The 14,225-nt window shown below is 41.3% G+C and overlaps 1 protein-coding gene across 7 annotated transcripts in view; it reads left to right on the forward strand.

Annotated features, from left to right (window-relative positions):
* Positions 1-14,225, forward strand: part of CLCN3 (chloride voltage-gated channel 3) — a 116,937-nt gene that overhangs the window by 97,805 nt on the left and 4,907 nt on the right. For 6 of the 7 annotated variants that reach the window (XM_032803671.2, XM_032803674.2, XM_032803672.2 and 3 more), the window contains 3 exons: positions 3,055-3,241; positions 6,949-7,347; positions 10,724-10,940. In XM_032803671.2, coding sequence (XP_032659562.1) covers positions 3,055-3,241; positions 6,949-7,347; positions 10,724-10,940 — 803 coding nt within the window. The remainder of the gene's footprint in view (positions 1-3,054; positions 3,242-6,948; positions 7,348-10,723; positions 10,941-14,225) is intronic. The other variant, XM_032803679.2, reaches the window with a different exon arrangement.

Below are 14,225 nucleotides of genomic sequence, written 5' to 3' on the forward strand. Positions count from 1 at the left end.
CTTCTGAGTGATGTTTTTCACTACACTAACATTACAGCAGGTATACAGACAAAGCCAATGACCACACCACACCTTCAGCAGGGCAGGGGGGCATTCTCCAGCTTTCCAGGGGAAGGGCAATAGCACTTTATGGGCAGTGTGGGGGAAGAGTCTCAGAGGTTGCTGCAAAAGGGTGAGTGGGTCAGTATGGTAATGCTGACTCATCTCCAGGGACCAGAAGGGCTGGGGAGTTGAAAAAGGGCAAGCCTAATGGGAGGAAGCCTCTTTTCCCTGCACCAGCCAAAATAGCACGCACCCTCCCTCCCCTTGAGGTAGAAAAATGCCAGGTTTTGTCAGGACCTGCTGTGGGCATCACACTAGTCATTCCTTTCTAGGGGGGCTGGGAAGGAATTTTTCCCTGTCTACCAGATTGGCCAAGGTAGGGGTTTTTTTTCTACCTTCTCCTCAGAGGGGGCTTTGCTATGCTGAATAGGGAAGGAAGTTAAGCTATGATGTCACAACTCATGATGTAAGTGAGGGGCGAATGTCCAGTGCAGATACTCCATAGTGAAGGGATACAGTGACCAGATAAATGGCTTGATAAGGACTTAAAAAGGAGGTGTTTGTTAAAGGAGTAGAATCAGGGGTGGGGAGGCTTGGGGCTCCTTGACTGGCATAGCAGCGAGCCACCCTCCCTTCCTTATAGCCCACCTTAACCCTCGTTCAAGAGGGGTGATGGTAGGGTTCCAGCAATGGATTGTCTGGAAGACCTGGATGGAAAAAGAGAGGGGCTGGCAGAAGCATCCAGGTACATATTGAATGAACATGGAGTTACCTGTGCTGTACACTTCTATCTGTTGAGTAGTCCCACACCTCTAATAATCAAGTTTTGGCTTAATTAAAACCATATGAAATATCTTCTCTCCTTTAGCCAGGCGATACCAGGTGGTCTTGTCATCAGTATGAAAATACTTAAAGAAAGAAGCAGTGGTTTGCCTATCATGTTTTTTATTTAAATTTTTGTGTGTTTGGGGTCCAAGAGACCCCACCTTAGAAGAGAAGTACCTTTCATTTCCCCCAGTGACTAACATTGAGGGGTCTAACTGTGATGCCATTACCTTTTTAGTGACTCTTCTGCTACACAAAAACGACAGCCAGTGGAATGATATAACCACTGCGGGAAGATTGACCTCATCCTAGTTTGAACATAAGAACAGCCATACTGGGTCAGACCAAAGGTCCATCTAGCCCAGTATCCTGTCTTCTGACAGTGGCCAATGCCAGCTGCTCCAGAGGGAATGAACACAACATCAAATGATCCAGTGATCATCAAGTGATCCATTCCTTATCACCCATTTCCAGCTTTTGACAAACGGGCTAGGGACATCATCCCTGTCCATCCTGGCTAATAGCCATTGATGGACCTACCCTCCATGAATTTATCTAGTTCTTTTTTGAAACCTATAGTTTTGGCCTTAACAACATCCTCTGGCACGGAGTTCTACAGGTTGATGTGTGTTGTATGAAAAAATACTTCCTTTTGTTTTAAACCTGCTGCCTATTAATTTCATTTGGTGACCCCTAATTGTTGTGCTATGAGAAGGAGTAAATAATACTTTCTTATTTACTTCCTCCACACTAGTCATGATTTTATAGACCTCTATCATATCCCCTCTTGTCATCTCTTTTCAAGCTGAAAAGTCCCAGTCTTATTAATTTCTCCTCATATGGCAGCCATTCTCTACCCGTAATAATTTTTGTTGCCCTTTTCTAAACCTTTTCCAATTCCAATACATCTTTTCTGAGATGGGGCACCACATGTGCACACAGTATTCAAGATATGTGCGTACCATGGATTTATATAGATGAAATATGATATTTTCTGTTTTATTATCTATCCCTTTCTTAATAATTCCCAATATTCTGTTTGCTTTTTTTGACTGCTGCTGCACATTGAGTGGATGTTTTCAGAGAACTATCCACAATGACTCCAAGGTCTCTTTCTTGAGTGGTAACAGCTAATTTAGATCCCATCATTTTATATGTATAGTTGGGATTATGTTTGCATTACTTTGCGTTTATCAACATTGAATTTCATCTGCCATTTTGTTGCCCAGTTACCCTGGTTTGAGAGATCCTCTTGTAGCTCTTCGCAGTCTGTCAGCTCAACTCAGCTCAACTCAACTATCTTTGAGACTACTTAATGTATGAAGAGGCACAGGTTCGGCACGAAAATTTGTATTCGCACTTTTGTATGCGTTGAGGTCAGGTAGACCCCAGACCATTAGGAGGGTTCAATTAAATGAATATATCATATTTTAGCCAAGAGGGGAGGGATATATGTGTAGTAAGATTTGTAGTTCAGCCAATATGTGTAACATTTCCAGCATTTCTGACTGCCTTAAGGAGCAGAAGCAGTGCATTTTCAGAGTTTAATGAGACATTTAGACACAAGTATGTATTTTCAGAGAGAACATTCTCTCGGAGAGGAGAGGAAATGAACAGCAGCAGTTACGCTGCTGAATCGTCACAGTTCTTAATGCTGCTGGCATAAGTAAGGTTTTTCTCTGCCTCTTTTGTGAATCACGCAGTGCCAGACAAACCTGCATCTCTGGGTCCTGGTAACGAATAGGAAAATCGGCACTTAAATGAAGGAAGCAACAAAAATCATAATAGATTTATGACTGTAGGATGGACTGTGGTGTTTGCCTGGAGAACCAAGTTCATGGTTCTACCTTAATGACAGATTGAGCCTTAAATTAAAAATACATAAAATGTAAAAGAAAGATAAACATACTGATCCTTCAATTGTATGAGTATTTGGCTATCTTTTTGTGTTAAATTCTACTAGCTTTACAATGGGAGTTCATGTACTGACTGCCCCGTGGGTGGCAATTGGAGTGTTTCTGTCTGTTTCATTTTCAAACTTCTGGTCAGCTTTACCTTTCCCAACATATACAAGTTTTTTTCCATGTGCTTGCCTTGTGTCAAGTAGGTCTCCAATAATAAGACTCTAACAAGTCCCATGTATTTTAAATCTTGACCATGCTAGCAGTTCTTTTGTTTCTGTTGTAGGTTCCATCAGGTTTGTTCATACCTAGTATGGCAATTGGAGCAATAGCAGGAAGAATTGTGGGAATTGCAGTGGAGCAGTTGGCTTATTATCACCATGACTGGTTTATCTTCAAGGAGTGGTGTGAAGTTGGAGCTGACTGTATCACACCGGGCCTATATGCCATGGTTGGTGCTGCTGCATGCTTAGGTAACTAAATTGTAACACAACAAATAAGAGCTTGATTTCTTTTCTGTTATTGAACTAGGTAAGTTTAGGGGTGAAGGAAAAAAGTTGTACTTACTAAAGACCAAGAGCAATATTAGAGGAGCTTCTTACATAGAAGCATACATATGTTTTGTTTTAATAGAAAAAAGCGCATATCTTTACCGGAAATCATTATGAGCTGAATACTTAAAAAGGAACATAAGAACAGCCATATAGGGTCAGACCAATGGTTCATCTAGCCCAGCATTGTGTCTTCTAACAGTGGCCAAATGCTTCAAAGGAAATGAACAGAATAGAGCAACCATCAAGCAATCCATCCTATGTGCAGCCCCAGCATCTAGGAGGCAGAAGCTTAGGGACATCCAGAGCATGGGTTGCATCCCTGATCATCTTGGCTAATAGCTGTGGATAGACCTATTCTCCATGAACTTACCTAGTTCTTCTTCGAGTGCTTGCTCATGTCCATTCTATGTTAAGTGTGTGTGCTTGCCACATGCACCAGTGCTGGAAGTTTTTCACTCAGTGATATCCGTAGGGGACCAGCTCTGGCACTCTATGGAGTGGCATGCATATGCGCTTGTGTAAGGAGCGCTGCCGGCTCCCCCCTCCCTCGGTTCCTTCTTATCGCCAGTGACAGTGCTGGAAAGTCTCCTTGCTTCAACAAGTGTTTTCTACCCAGTGTTTGTTTTTTTTTTCCTATCACTCATTGTGTAAATAGTTCTTAGATTTCATTGTTCTCTTAATAGTTAGCTTAACAGTACTGTAGAAAAGTTAGATAGTCCCCTAAGGGATTTAGCCCAGGAACTGCTGCAAAAAGCATATGCCAGTCAGCGACCCACATCAAAGCTGTTGAAGTGTTTTGGGGAAACCTACATTAGCAATAAGTGTCACATCTGCAAAAGCTTCAAGCCAAGAACTAAAAAAGAGTGGGACATAAGCCTAAGAGCTCCCCTCATGGAGTTGGCCTTCGCGCCAATCTCCGAGCTGCTGAGATTGGACTCCGCACTGAGCACCATGGCATTGGTGCAAAGTGCACTGCTAGCACGAGCCCCTGACACTGGTCCGTGCCTTCAGTATCTGCTAAAAAGCAGAGAGAGCCCACCAGGAGAGGGTGCTCCCTGACATCCCGTACCGGGAAGGGAAAGTCCAGAGAGGAGCATAGGCGTACGTGGGGCAGCATGTCTCCAGAGCTCAGCCAGGCACCTGCATCATTGGCTAGGCTATCCAGCAGTCTTAGAGACCCACCAACTGTCCCGGGTAGTGGCAGAGGTGCCCGGCACCTGCAGGTTCTACAGGGGTAGGGACGATCTCCCTGACCCAGTCATCTCTGCATTCTGGACTACTTGCTTCACTTAATGTCAAGGCCTGGCCTTCTCTTCGATTAAGGTGTGCCTAGCAGCCATTTTGGCCTTCTATCCCCACATCCAGGGCAGGTCAGTATTCTCACCTGAAATGAAAATCAGGTTTCTTAAGGGCCTTGAAAGACTTTTTTGGCCCCAATGGGACCTCAGCTTAGTCCTCTTGAGGCTCACTGGCCCTTCCTTTGAGCCTCTAGCCTCCTGTTCTTTCATATCTGCTGTGGAAAGTTGCTTTCCTTGTGGCTGTCACTTCAGCAAGGCAAGTCTCTGAGATTAAAGACCTTACCTGAACCTGAATCAAGTCCCTGTTGATTGTGCATTGTGTGAAAAAGCATTTGCTGCTGCCTATTAATTTCATTGAGTGACCTCTGGTTTATGTATTGTTTGAAGGGGTAAATAACACTTTCCTATTCACTTTCTCTGCACCATTCATGATTTTACAGACCTCTGTCATATCCTCCCTTAGTCTGTTTTCTGAGCTGAACAGTCCCAGTCTTATTAATCTCCATTCACATGGAAGTTGTTTCATACCCCTGTTTTTGTTGCCCTTGTCTTTACCTTTTTCAATTCTAATATATCTTTTTTGAAATAGAGTGACCATAATTGCATGCAGTATTTAAGGTGGGTGCATACCGTGGATTTATGTAGTGGCACTGTAACATTTTCTATCTTATTATCTATCCCTTTGCTAATGGTTCCTGACATTCTGTTAGCTCTTTCTGACTGCCACTGCACACTGAGTGGATGTTTTCAGACAACTATCCACAATGACCCCCAGATCTCTTTCTTGAGTGGCAACAGCTTCGACCTCATCATTTTGTATGTATAGTTGGGATTATGCTTTCCCACATGTATTACTTTGCATTTATCGACATGGAATTTCATCTGGAATTTTGTTACCCAGTTTTGTGAGATCCTTTTGGAACTCTTTGCAGTCTGATTTGGATTTAAATGCAGAGTTTAAATCACATTCAATATATAGATTAATTATATGCTGTGAAATATCAGACTTTTAAATACTACAGTCCATTTTTTCTTTGGGGCATTGAGATGTTACTGAGCCCTTACTCAGAATAATATGTAATTTCCCCCATAGTTACAGGTTTGTAAATTAAGAGCTGTTGGAATTATTTAGAAGTGTTAGATTTGTACCTGCTGCTGTTTCCGTATTTGTTGCTAAAATGTTTTCTTGAGAATGCATTATAAGGTAGGCAAAGAGTTTCACGAGGGTCTAGTGATTTGAAGGGTCCAACTTGAGATGCTATTAAGGAGCTCATTTTCAGAAAATGCTGATCAACCACCTTCTGAAAATAAGACCCTTTGATGGTACAGTACCTCCAGTTGGGCACCCAAAATAAGTACACACTTTGAACAAATTGGCTTTAATTAAACTTTTAAAAAGCCATTTATACAGTTTCTTTAAAAAAAACAAAATCATACCAGTAAATAATCAGATGAGCAAGGTGGGACAAAACTGACAGGCTGACAACAACCTCATCGTAATCTTATTTTAAAAAATCCAAAATTTAATTTGAACCTCTTTACTTGTATCTGTAGAAAGAATCTGATTATAATTTCAGTTCTTTCTGAATGCATTCTATCAAATGAAGATATATTGGCTACCACAGGGTTGCGGAAGCAAAAATCTTATCAATTAAATTTTAGGTGGGAGGGAATATTTCAGATGTTCTCATAAATGTATATACTGTTGATGCTGTTATCCAGCAGGACACTCATGATTTACAGAGAGGAAAAAATGTTATTTACTGCATCTTCTCCAGTTGTTCAAAGAGGAGGTAATTTTAGTCAGTTCAGGGTTCTCTTTAGAGTTTTTTCACTTGGGGGGGGGGGGGATAATCAGTTAGTAATCCTGTTAAATGTGCAGGTCTTATATTGCTTACCATGGGTTACCTTTTTACAAACAGTTTTAGTGTTTTTGCCAAATGTTGAACTTGGTGGGCTTCCTTAACCTTCTCCTTAATTATTTTCTTTAAAAAACTCAGTAAAGTGTCTTGGCAATAATAAATCCATCATTATAAGGATTATTTTAAGGTATTGGGTTATTAGTTAAATTATATGATAAAATCGGGCATATGTTTTCTTTCTTAAGAAAATCTATGTTCAGTCTTTCAGGGGTCTCTCAAACGTCCTCAGTTATTTCATGAGATTTAATATGCATTGAGTGCTATGCCCGTTGCTATTAACAGACTAATCATTTGTTGATGTCTTTATTGACAGGTTGGTACTTGGCAGTTGACAGGAGATCAGGAAATTCCTTAGCTGGGATATTCTCTCATATTAACATGTTGATAGGCTCCTTTTTTCTTGCAGGTGGTGTGACAAGGATGACTGTCTCCCTAGTGGTCATTGTATTTGAGCTCACAGGTGGGCTGGAGTACATTGTACCTCTCATGGCTGCAGTAATGACCAGTAAGTGGGTGGGTGACGCCTTTGGTAGGGAAGGCATCTATGAAGCACACATCCGACTGAATGGCTATCCTTTCTTGGATGCTAAAGAAGAATTCACTCATACAACACTGGCTGCTGACGTTATGAGACCTCGAAGAAGTGATCCACCCTTAGCAGTGCTGACACAGGACAACATGACGGTGGAAGATATAGAAAACTTGATCAATGAAACCAGCTATAATGGTTTCCCTGTTATAATGTCAAAAGAGTCTCAGAGACTAGTGGGATTTGCTTTAAGAAGAGACTTAACTATTGCAATAGGTAATTATTTTACAATTCTATAAGATCGTATGTTCTCACTCAAATGCATTAATACTTTAAAACAGAATTTACTGTGTATGTCTTAATTTTGTACCTGAATGTTTCATGTGTTTTATAGTGCAGATATGTAGCACAGCCTGTTTATTCCTCTCCCATCACCTTTATCAGGATGCTTACAACTTCTTTTTACCGTAGTGTCTTGTAATAATAGGTTCTGAAATAGGGCACACTTCCATTAAAAACCATGGGAGTTGCCACACTGGAACAGGCTAATAAACCATCTAGTTCAATACTCTATATTCAGCAATGGCCAGTGCTGGATGCTTCAGAAGAAATTATGAAACAATGGACCTAATTGTGCAATATAGTACCATGGACGGAAGAAAGATGTTATTGCCACTCCCATAGTTTTTGTGGCTTTGTGACAACACTTTCTCATCTGAGATTAAACTGTTAAAACGTGTGTCTTCAGTACCCCTGTAACAGGGGCCTGGGTGGCCGGGTGGCTTAGTGGTGAGATTGCCTGTCTCTCAGCCTTTAAGGCTGGGGTGGGAGACAAGGGACCTTCTTCCCCAGGTCCGAACCCAAGGAGGATCCTTGAACAGGGGGGTTGGTGTCCCTCCTAGCAGGGAGTCAGAATCCTCTCCCCTGGGCTACTTCCTACCGGTCTGTTCAGTTTGGGGTGTTGCCCCTCTAGTCTGTCTGCCAGGTGGCTTGCATCCCCCAGGATTCCCTCTGGGGTCTGGATGGCACCTTGCTGTGGTCCCAGGCTCCTTCGATGGAGCAGCCACAAGCTGGTGAGGGCAAGCCCCACAATTGTCTCTGGGGTTCCCTCAGTCAGTTACTTCCCATATTGGGAATTCCACTGCAGTCTCCCTTGGCTGGGAAACCAGTGCTCCATCCCTTTAGGCAGAGAGAGAGCTAGCTCCTGCCACTGAATCAGTAAGCCCCTAACTGAGCCAGGCTTCTTTTTTTATCCCCTCAGCCCTGGCATTGGCTGCAGGTATAGTGGAGCAGGGCTAACTGGGCCCAAAGACTTTCCTGAACCCCTGCTGTGCTGGCTGGCAGTTTCTCTGCTTCGTGTCAGCACCATTATCATCATTTTCATGCTGCAAAGTTTTCTGGGAAATGCCTGAGTCACCCCTCTAAGGCCACCTGAATCTGACTTCAAACTTAATGTAAAATTTTATACATTACTATAAACCCTTGGGCTATTTTATGAATTTCAATTCAAAAGTCAGAAAGGTTAGACCAGGTGGATTTTTTTACAATAACAAGGTGTACTGTCAGTAAATGTCTAATACTGTAGTTGATTTTTCTAGTCAGTTTCAGGTCAGAACACCACAGTCTGCTTGAACTTGCTTAAATATGGTGATTTGATGTGTGGTATTTTTGAATGTACATGCCATAAATTGGAGCATAGCAAAATTATTCATTTAAAGAGACATAAGACTTATGCCTGAAAATGTTATTCCTATTATTATTATAGTCAACACCAAATACTCCCTGTAACTGAAAGACTAGAGGAAAATAAGTTATTTTAAACAACTTTTTCAGCTTGTTCACTTTAAGTGAAATTCATCTGTGCAGGGGGCAGAATCTAAATTCTGTATATAATATATTTGATTCTTATCAAGATGCCAGTAATCCAGGAGTAGGTACCTCAAAATGTAAATGAAAGTTTAATGTCAAACTGTCTTTCATTTACGTTTTGGAGTACCTAATACTAGATTACAGGCAAAGAGATTTATCTTTATAAGAATATTTTTTTTCAGGCAAGGTTCATTTTACCATCTAAATTACATGATGGAAATTATTCAGTCTTAAATTTGTATATCAAAAGAACCACTCTTGGAAATGATGTGAGTAGGGAAGCTTATGCCCAAAAATGAGGGAAGACTGAAAAGGGAAGGAAGATTTGGCACAAATAAGCAAATTACACAGATTCATAGGAACAAATAGAGAACATTTGATCAGTTTTAACATGTGTAACTTTAGCACCTTCATGGTCAAAATGGAGTCTGCTCTGCAGGCAGCTCTAGCCAAGAGAAGACGCGTGAGGAATGCAGGGAAAGTGTCTTCAAATGCTCCCAAGTGACCACATATACACGGGAAGAGCTCTGATTTGTCCTTGTTGGGCAATTCCTCACTGCACAGTACTCCTCCTGGCTCCTGTCATGGGGTGTCCCCGATTGGCTGCTGTGTCCCTCCCAGGCTTCGGAAGGTTCTTGGCTGCTTCCCTCTGTGATGGCCTGCTTGCTGCCACCCTTCTGTCTGGAGCGCCAGACGTGCACACCTTGTTGCTCTCCCCTTTCTTGTTCCCCTTCCGACCAATACAACTTCCTCCTTCTGGAACAATCAGCACTTCCACCCTCAGGAAAAATATCTAAAGGGGACATGCCTCTAAAACCCCTGTTATACTCAACATTACATGACAAACCTTGGCAGCATTACCACATGAGTGCAATTTCTTCTGTGCAGTGGTCAAACGCGTGCTTCTTCCACAGTAGATCTCCTTTTCTTCCCTTTTATTGTAAATGAATGTTGTACTGAGGGAAATCCCCCACAATGTATGCAGCAGCCACTATTAAACAAAAACAAAACAAAAAATTCCCATGGCATGGCAAGAATATATCAGTATAGTAAACAAGCAATAGGAAATAACATAGTCATATTTGTTTACTTTTTTTTAGTGGCACTTATGGTATATTAAGTCCCCTTAGGCTCCCAAAAGTTCTCTCAGGGAGTGACAGGGAAGGAGAATGTTCTAAACTTTCAGTGTGCCCTCCCTACTCCAGATTTGAAGCTCAGTTGATGGTGTTTTGTGACTTTCCATATGAGTAGTTTGTTCCTTGGAATACTGAAATGAATTTTCCTCATGTCATGCGAGCACCCCTTTCAATCTCCTTGGCACCCTCACAGGAATGTGCTTTGGCTTCAGCAGCAGAGGGTTGTGGTAACAATAGGACCATCAATGTGAGTGCACACTATTGAGACAGTCCTCTCACTCTTATGAAACCCATCTGTTTCTGTGCACTACACAGATAGTGGCTGCCTACTGCCTAAGACAACATTAAATAGCATGTATATTGCCCAAATGGTGGTAAAGATTTGTTCCACTGCATGCCAGCATGCATATTTGAGATCTTCAGTATATTACATTAAAGGCAGAGAATGACTGGAAGTTGTATAGTCTGATGTGTCTTCTGCTGGTCTCTGAAGTGCATGTATTGGAAAGAGAGGAGCTGATTGTGAAAACAAAACTTCAGAATAGCAAACAGGACGAAATCTAGTTGGAGTCTGATGCCATTCATTGAACTTGCAAGTTGCACTAAATCCATTAAATCCAAGCATATTTTTTCTCTTTTTATTATAGAAAGTGCTAGAAAGAAGCAGGAAGGTATTGTTGGCAGTTCCAGAGTCTGTTTTGCCCAGCATACTCCATCACTTCCAGCAGAAAGTCCTCGGCCTTTGAAACTTAGAAGCATTCTTGATATGAGCCCTTTCACCGTGACAGATCACACACCAATGGAGATAGTGGTGGATATTTTCCGCAAGCTGGGTCTGAGGCAATGCCTTGTAACACACAATGGGTGAGTACAGCAGCAGAAATCCTCTTCATTTGATCAGATGTAATACTGGTGACTAGTATAACGTGCTGAGAACTTAAATTTAATTCCTATGTGATTCAGGCCTATCACATTTAATGACCTCGTTGCAGTCTGACCTCAGCAATGGACAACCTGTAGCTGAGCCAGAAGTCGAACTTTTCTGGTCAATTTCATTTGCATGTGAGAGACTGGAAATGCCAGTTAAGAAGCTGCAACTCACTACAGTTGTTCCAACAGGAACAACTTTGAAACAAAAAATTCTGTCAGAATGAAATAGTTTGACAAATAACCATTAAGAACTAAAATTGCATGCAAATTTAAGGGAAAAGCTCATTTCATCTCTCTTCCTTCCCCCCCTTCCGCCTGTTCTCTGTACCCTTGTTCTGACATTGTCCATTTGCAGCTGGTGAAAAATGGGCTGCGGAGAGCAAAAGCGTATTTAAAAAAAAAAAAAATCAAACTGGTTTATTTTACCTGTATAGAGCCTTCTTTTTCTTTTTTGAAGTAACAGGTATAAAATGCATGATAATGAGATGTTTTCTTTTATTCCCACTCGTTTCCTCGTGAGGCCGGGGGTGGGAATACCTAACTTACTAAACTGAAAGCTTGTAATTAGCTACAGCATCTTCCTCTTTCTATTGTGAACCAATAAGTAAAAAGTAATTCTCCATTGCCATCCAAATAAAAATATCTATGTTCTGTTCCATAAACACTATAAATCCAAATCCATTATGCTTTGTTTTAAAGAAAATACAAAATGGTTATAGGATATTTTTTCAGATGTTAAGGCCCAAAAAGGAAGCATTATGATAATCTAGTCTGACCTCCTGCATAACACAGGCCATGGAGTATTTCCCAGGACCAGGGGCTTCCATGGGATTAGAATTGATCCCTCTGGCACTGCACATAAGGGCAATACCCATAAGCCACCGAGGGTTTGAGTTCTATCACCTTCATTACAGGTTTTTCTCTTCCCCATGCCCCAAGTATGTGTCTACACTGCAGTTAGACAGGCCAGCTGACTCAGGATAAGGGGATGTTTAATTGCAGTGTAGACATTCAGGCTTGGGCTGCAGCACAAGCTCTGGGACCTTCCCATCTCACAGAGTCCAGCACTCCATCCTGAGCCCAGTGTCTACGTTGCAGTTAGATAGCCCTTAACCCAAGCCCCGGTTATCTGGCACAGGCCAGCCATGGGTTTTTAATTGCAGCGTTGACATACCAAGTATTAATAGACACATTTTTTAAATAGTCTCTCAGCCAGTTCTACGCACACAGTTAATTCAATTGCACTTGCAAGAGACAGAATTTGTCTAGAACAAATTTAGTCTGCTGTGAGACACAATTAGGGCCAGCTTTAGGGTTTTTGCTGCCTCAAACAGCAAAAAAAAACAAAAAACCTCGCGATCTGTGGGACGCTGGCAGCAGCTCTACTGCTGCCGCTTCAGTCTTTGGCAGCAATTCAGCAGCTGGTCCTTCGCTCCGAGAGGGAGTGAGGGACTTGCTGCTCAAGCACCGGACCTGCCGCCCCTCACCGTTGGCTGCCCCAAGCACTTGATTGCTGGGCTGGTGCCTGGAGCCGGCCATGGACACAATAGGCGGCCCAGATTTTCAGTTTTGTATTTTTGTGTTCACATTGTGCTGAATGCTTCAGCTGTTGATATGTGATCTGCAAATGCATGGGAAAAAAAGGCTCTCAAACTTTTAAGAGAAAATTATGCCCATTTATCATCAATATCTGCATGTTTCACAGTGGAGATTAAAAACCTGTGGTTTAAAATATCCTCAGAGCTTTGGTTCTGGCATATTAGGAGCCAGACAGCTATTACTTAGTTCTAAAAGTTCAAGCCAGAACCATTTTTGTTTTCTGAATTTCAAAACATACTTCAAAAATATAACTTTAAGAATGAGAACGTATATATGAGTGGGACTATGGGGACTTGTCGTATCGTGATCTGCCAGCTAAATAAATAAATAAACTCTTCCTTTTGCACTGTTTGAAGGCTTGTTATAATTGCCTGCTTTCTAAAATAAACTGCTCCTCTTTCTGAGGGACTGCTCATTTACTGAACACTTTGCTTTCATGTACCTTCCGTGTGAAATATATGAAATATAATTAAATGTAGTGATCTCTGACACAGTTGTCATGCTTTCCCTTTAGTATACATTTGCAAGACACCTAAAAACTGGAGTATTCCTTATTAATTTCATGTTTAGCATGAATGACTGTGGGAGGATAAACTAGAGAACTAAAATATTTGGGTGGAGGGTTTGTTTATTTGTTTTGTGGTTGGCAAATGGACTGTTGCTATTAGTTATTTTCAAATTGCATTATTCAGATGATATCAGCTTGGAAGCATGATTAAAATGCATTTGCTTCAGATTTGTTCTTTAACATATGTATGTACTGAAAGAATAATGGGAACTTCCTGAAACTTAAATGGCTTCCTAAAAGTCTTTCTACGAGGGCAATTTTAAGTTAGTGTGTGTGTGTCTAATTACACTCCTAGAACCCAATTTGAGGAAAGAAATCTGCAATGCTGAAATTTCTGTGAGAAATATTTGTGTTGAGCTCTTCAGTACTATAAGTAGCTTCTACTGCAGCTTAAAGCTCAAATACAGGAACCTAATTGTTTAGGTATAGTCGTTAATTATAAAGGTTAACCACACAAAATTAAAGTCAAACTCCATTATGAATTTTAAATGGTTGCTTTCAGCATAAATTAGTGGAAAATGTGGAATGCTTCATTGATCAGTTGCATTGTAACAATAACCATTTTTGTCCTCCTGCTTCAGCTTGTAAACTTGTTCCTTTGTGAGCTCAGTATTCACTACTGGTCAAATTTTAAACCTAGTTTGTGATGCTTCGGGTAATGGGAGTAGCAAACTGCCAGGTAGACAGAAACGGCTAATGTACTCTGAATTTCGGCAAAAGAAAAACTGGTAACAGAATCTGTAAATCAAATATGGTCTCAAAAGGCAGCCTCCCATTTTATTAAAAATAGTTTGTGCAACAATAACATGTTACAGTTTCAGAGAGGTAGCCCTGTTAGTCTGGATCTGTAAAAAGCAACAGAGTCCTGTGGCACCTTATAGACTAACGGATGTATTAGATGGGTTCACCCACGAAGGCTTATGCTCCAATACATCTGTTAGTCTGTAAGGTGCCGCAGGCCTCTTTGTTGCATGTTACAGTTTGGACTAGGAAGCTTGCATTAATTGATAGTTGTGATAGTAAATTAAGGACTGTTGGGAAGTACATAGAGA

The sequence above is a fragment of the Chelonoidis abingdonii genome, chromosome 5 (assembly GCF_003597395.2).
Source record: "Chelonoidis abingdonii isolate Lonesome George chromosome 5, CheloAbing_2.0, whole genome shotgun sequence".
NCBI classification, from domain to species: Eukaryota; Metazoa; Chordata; order Testudines; family Testudinidae; genus Chelonoidis; species Chelonoidis abingdonii.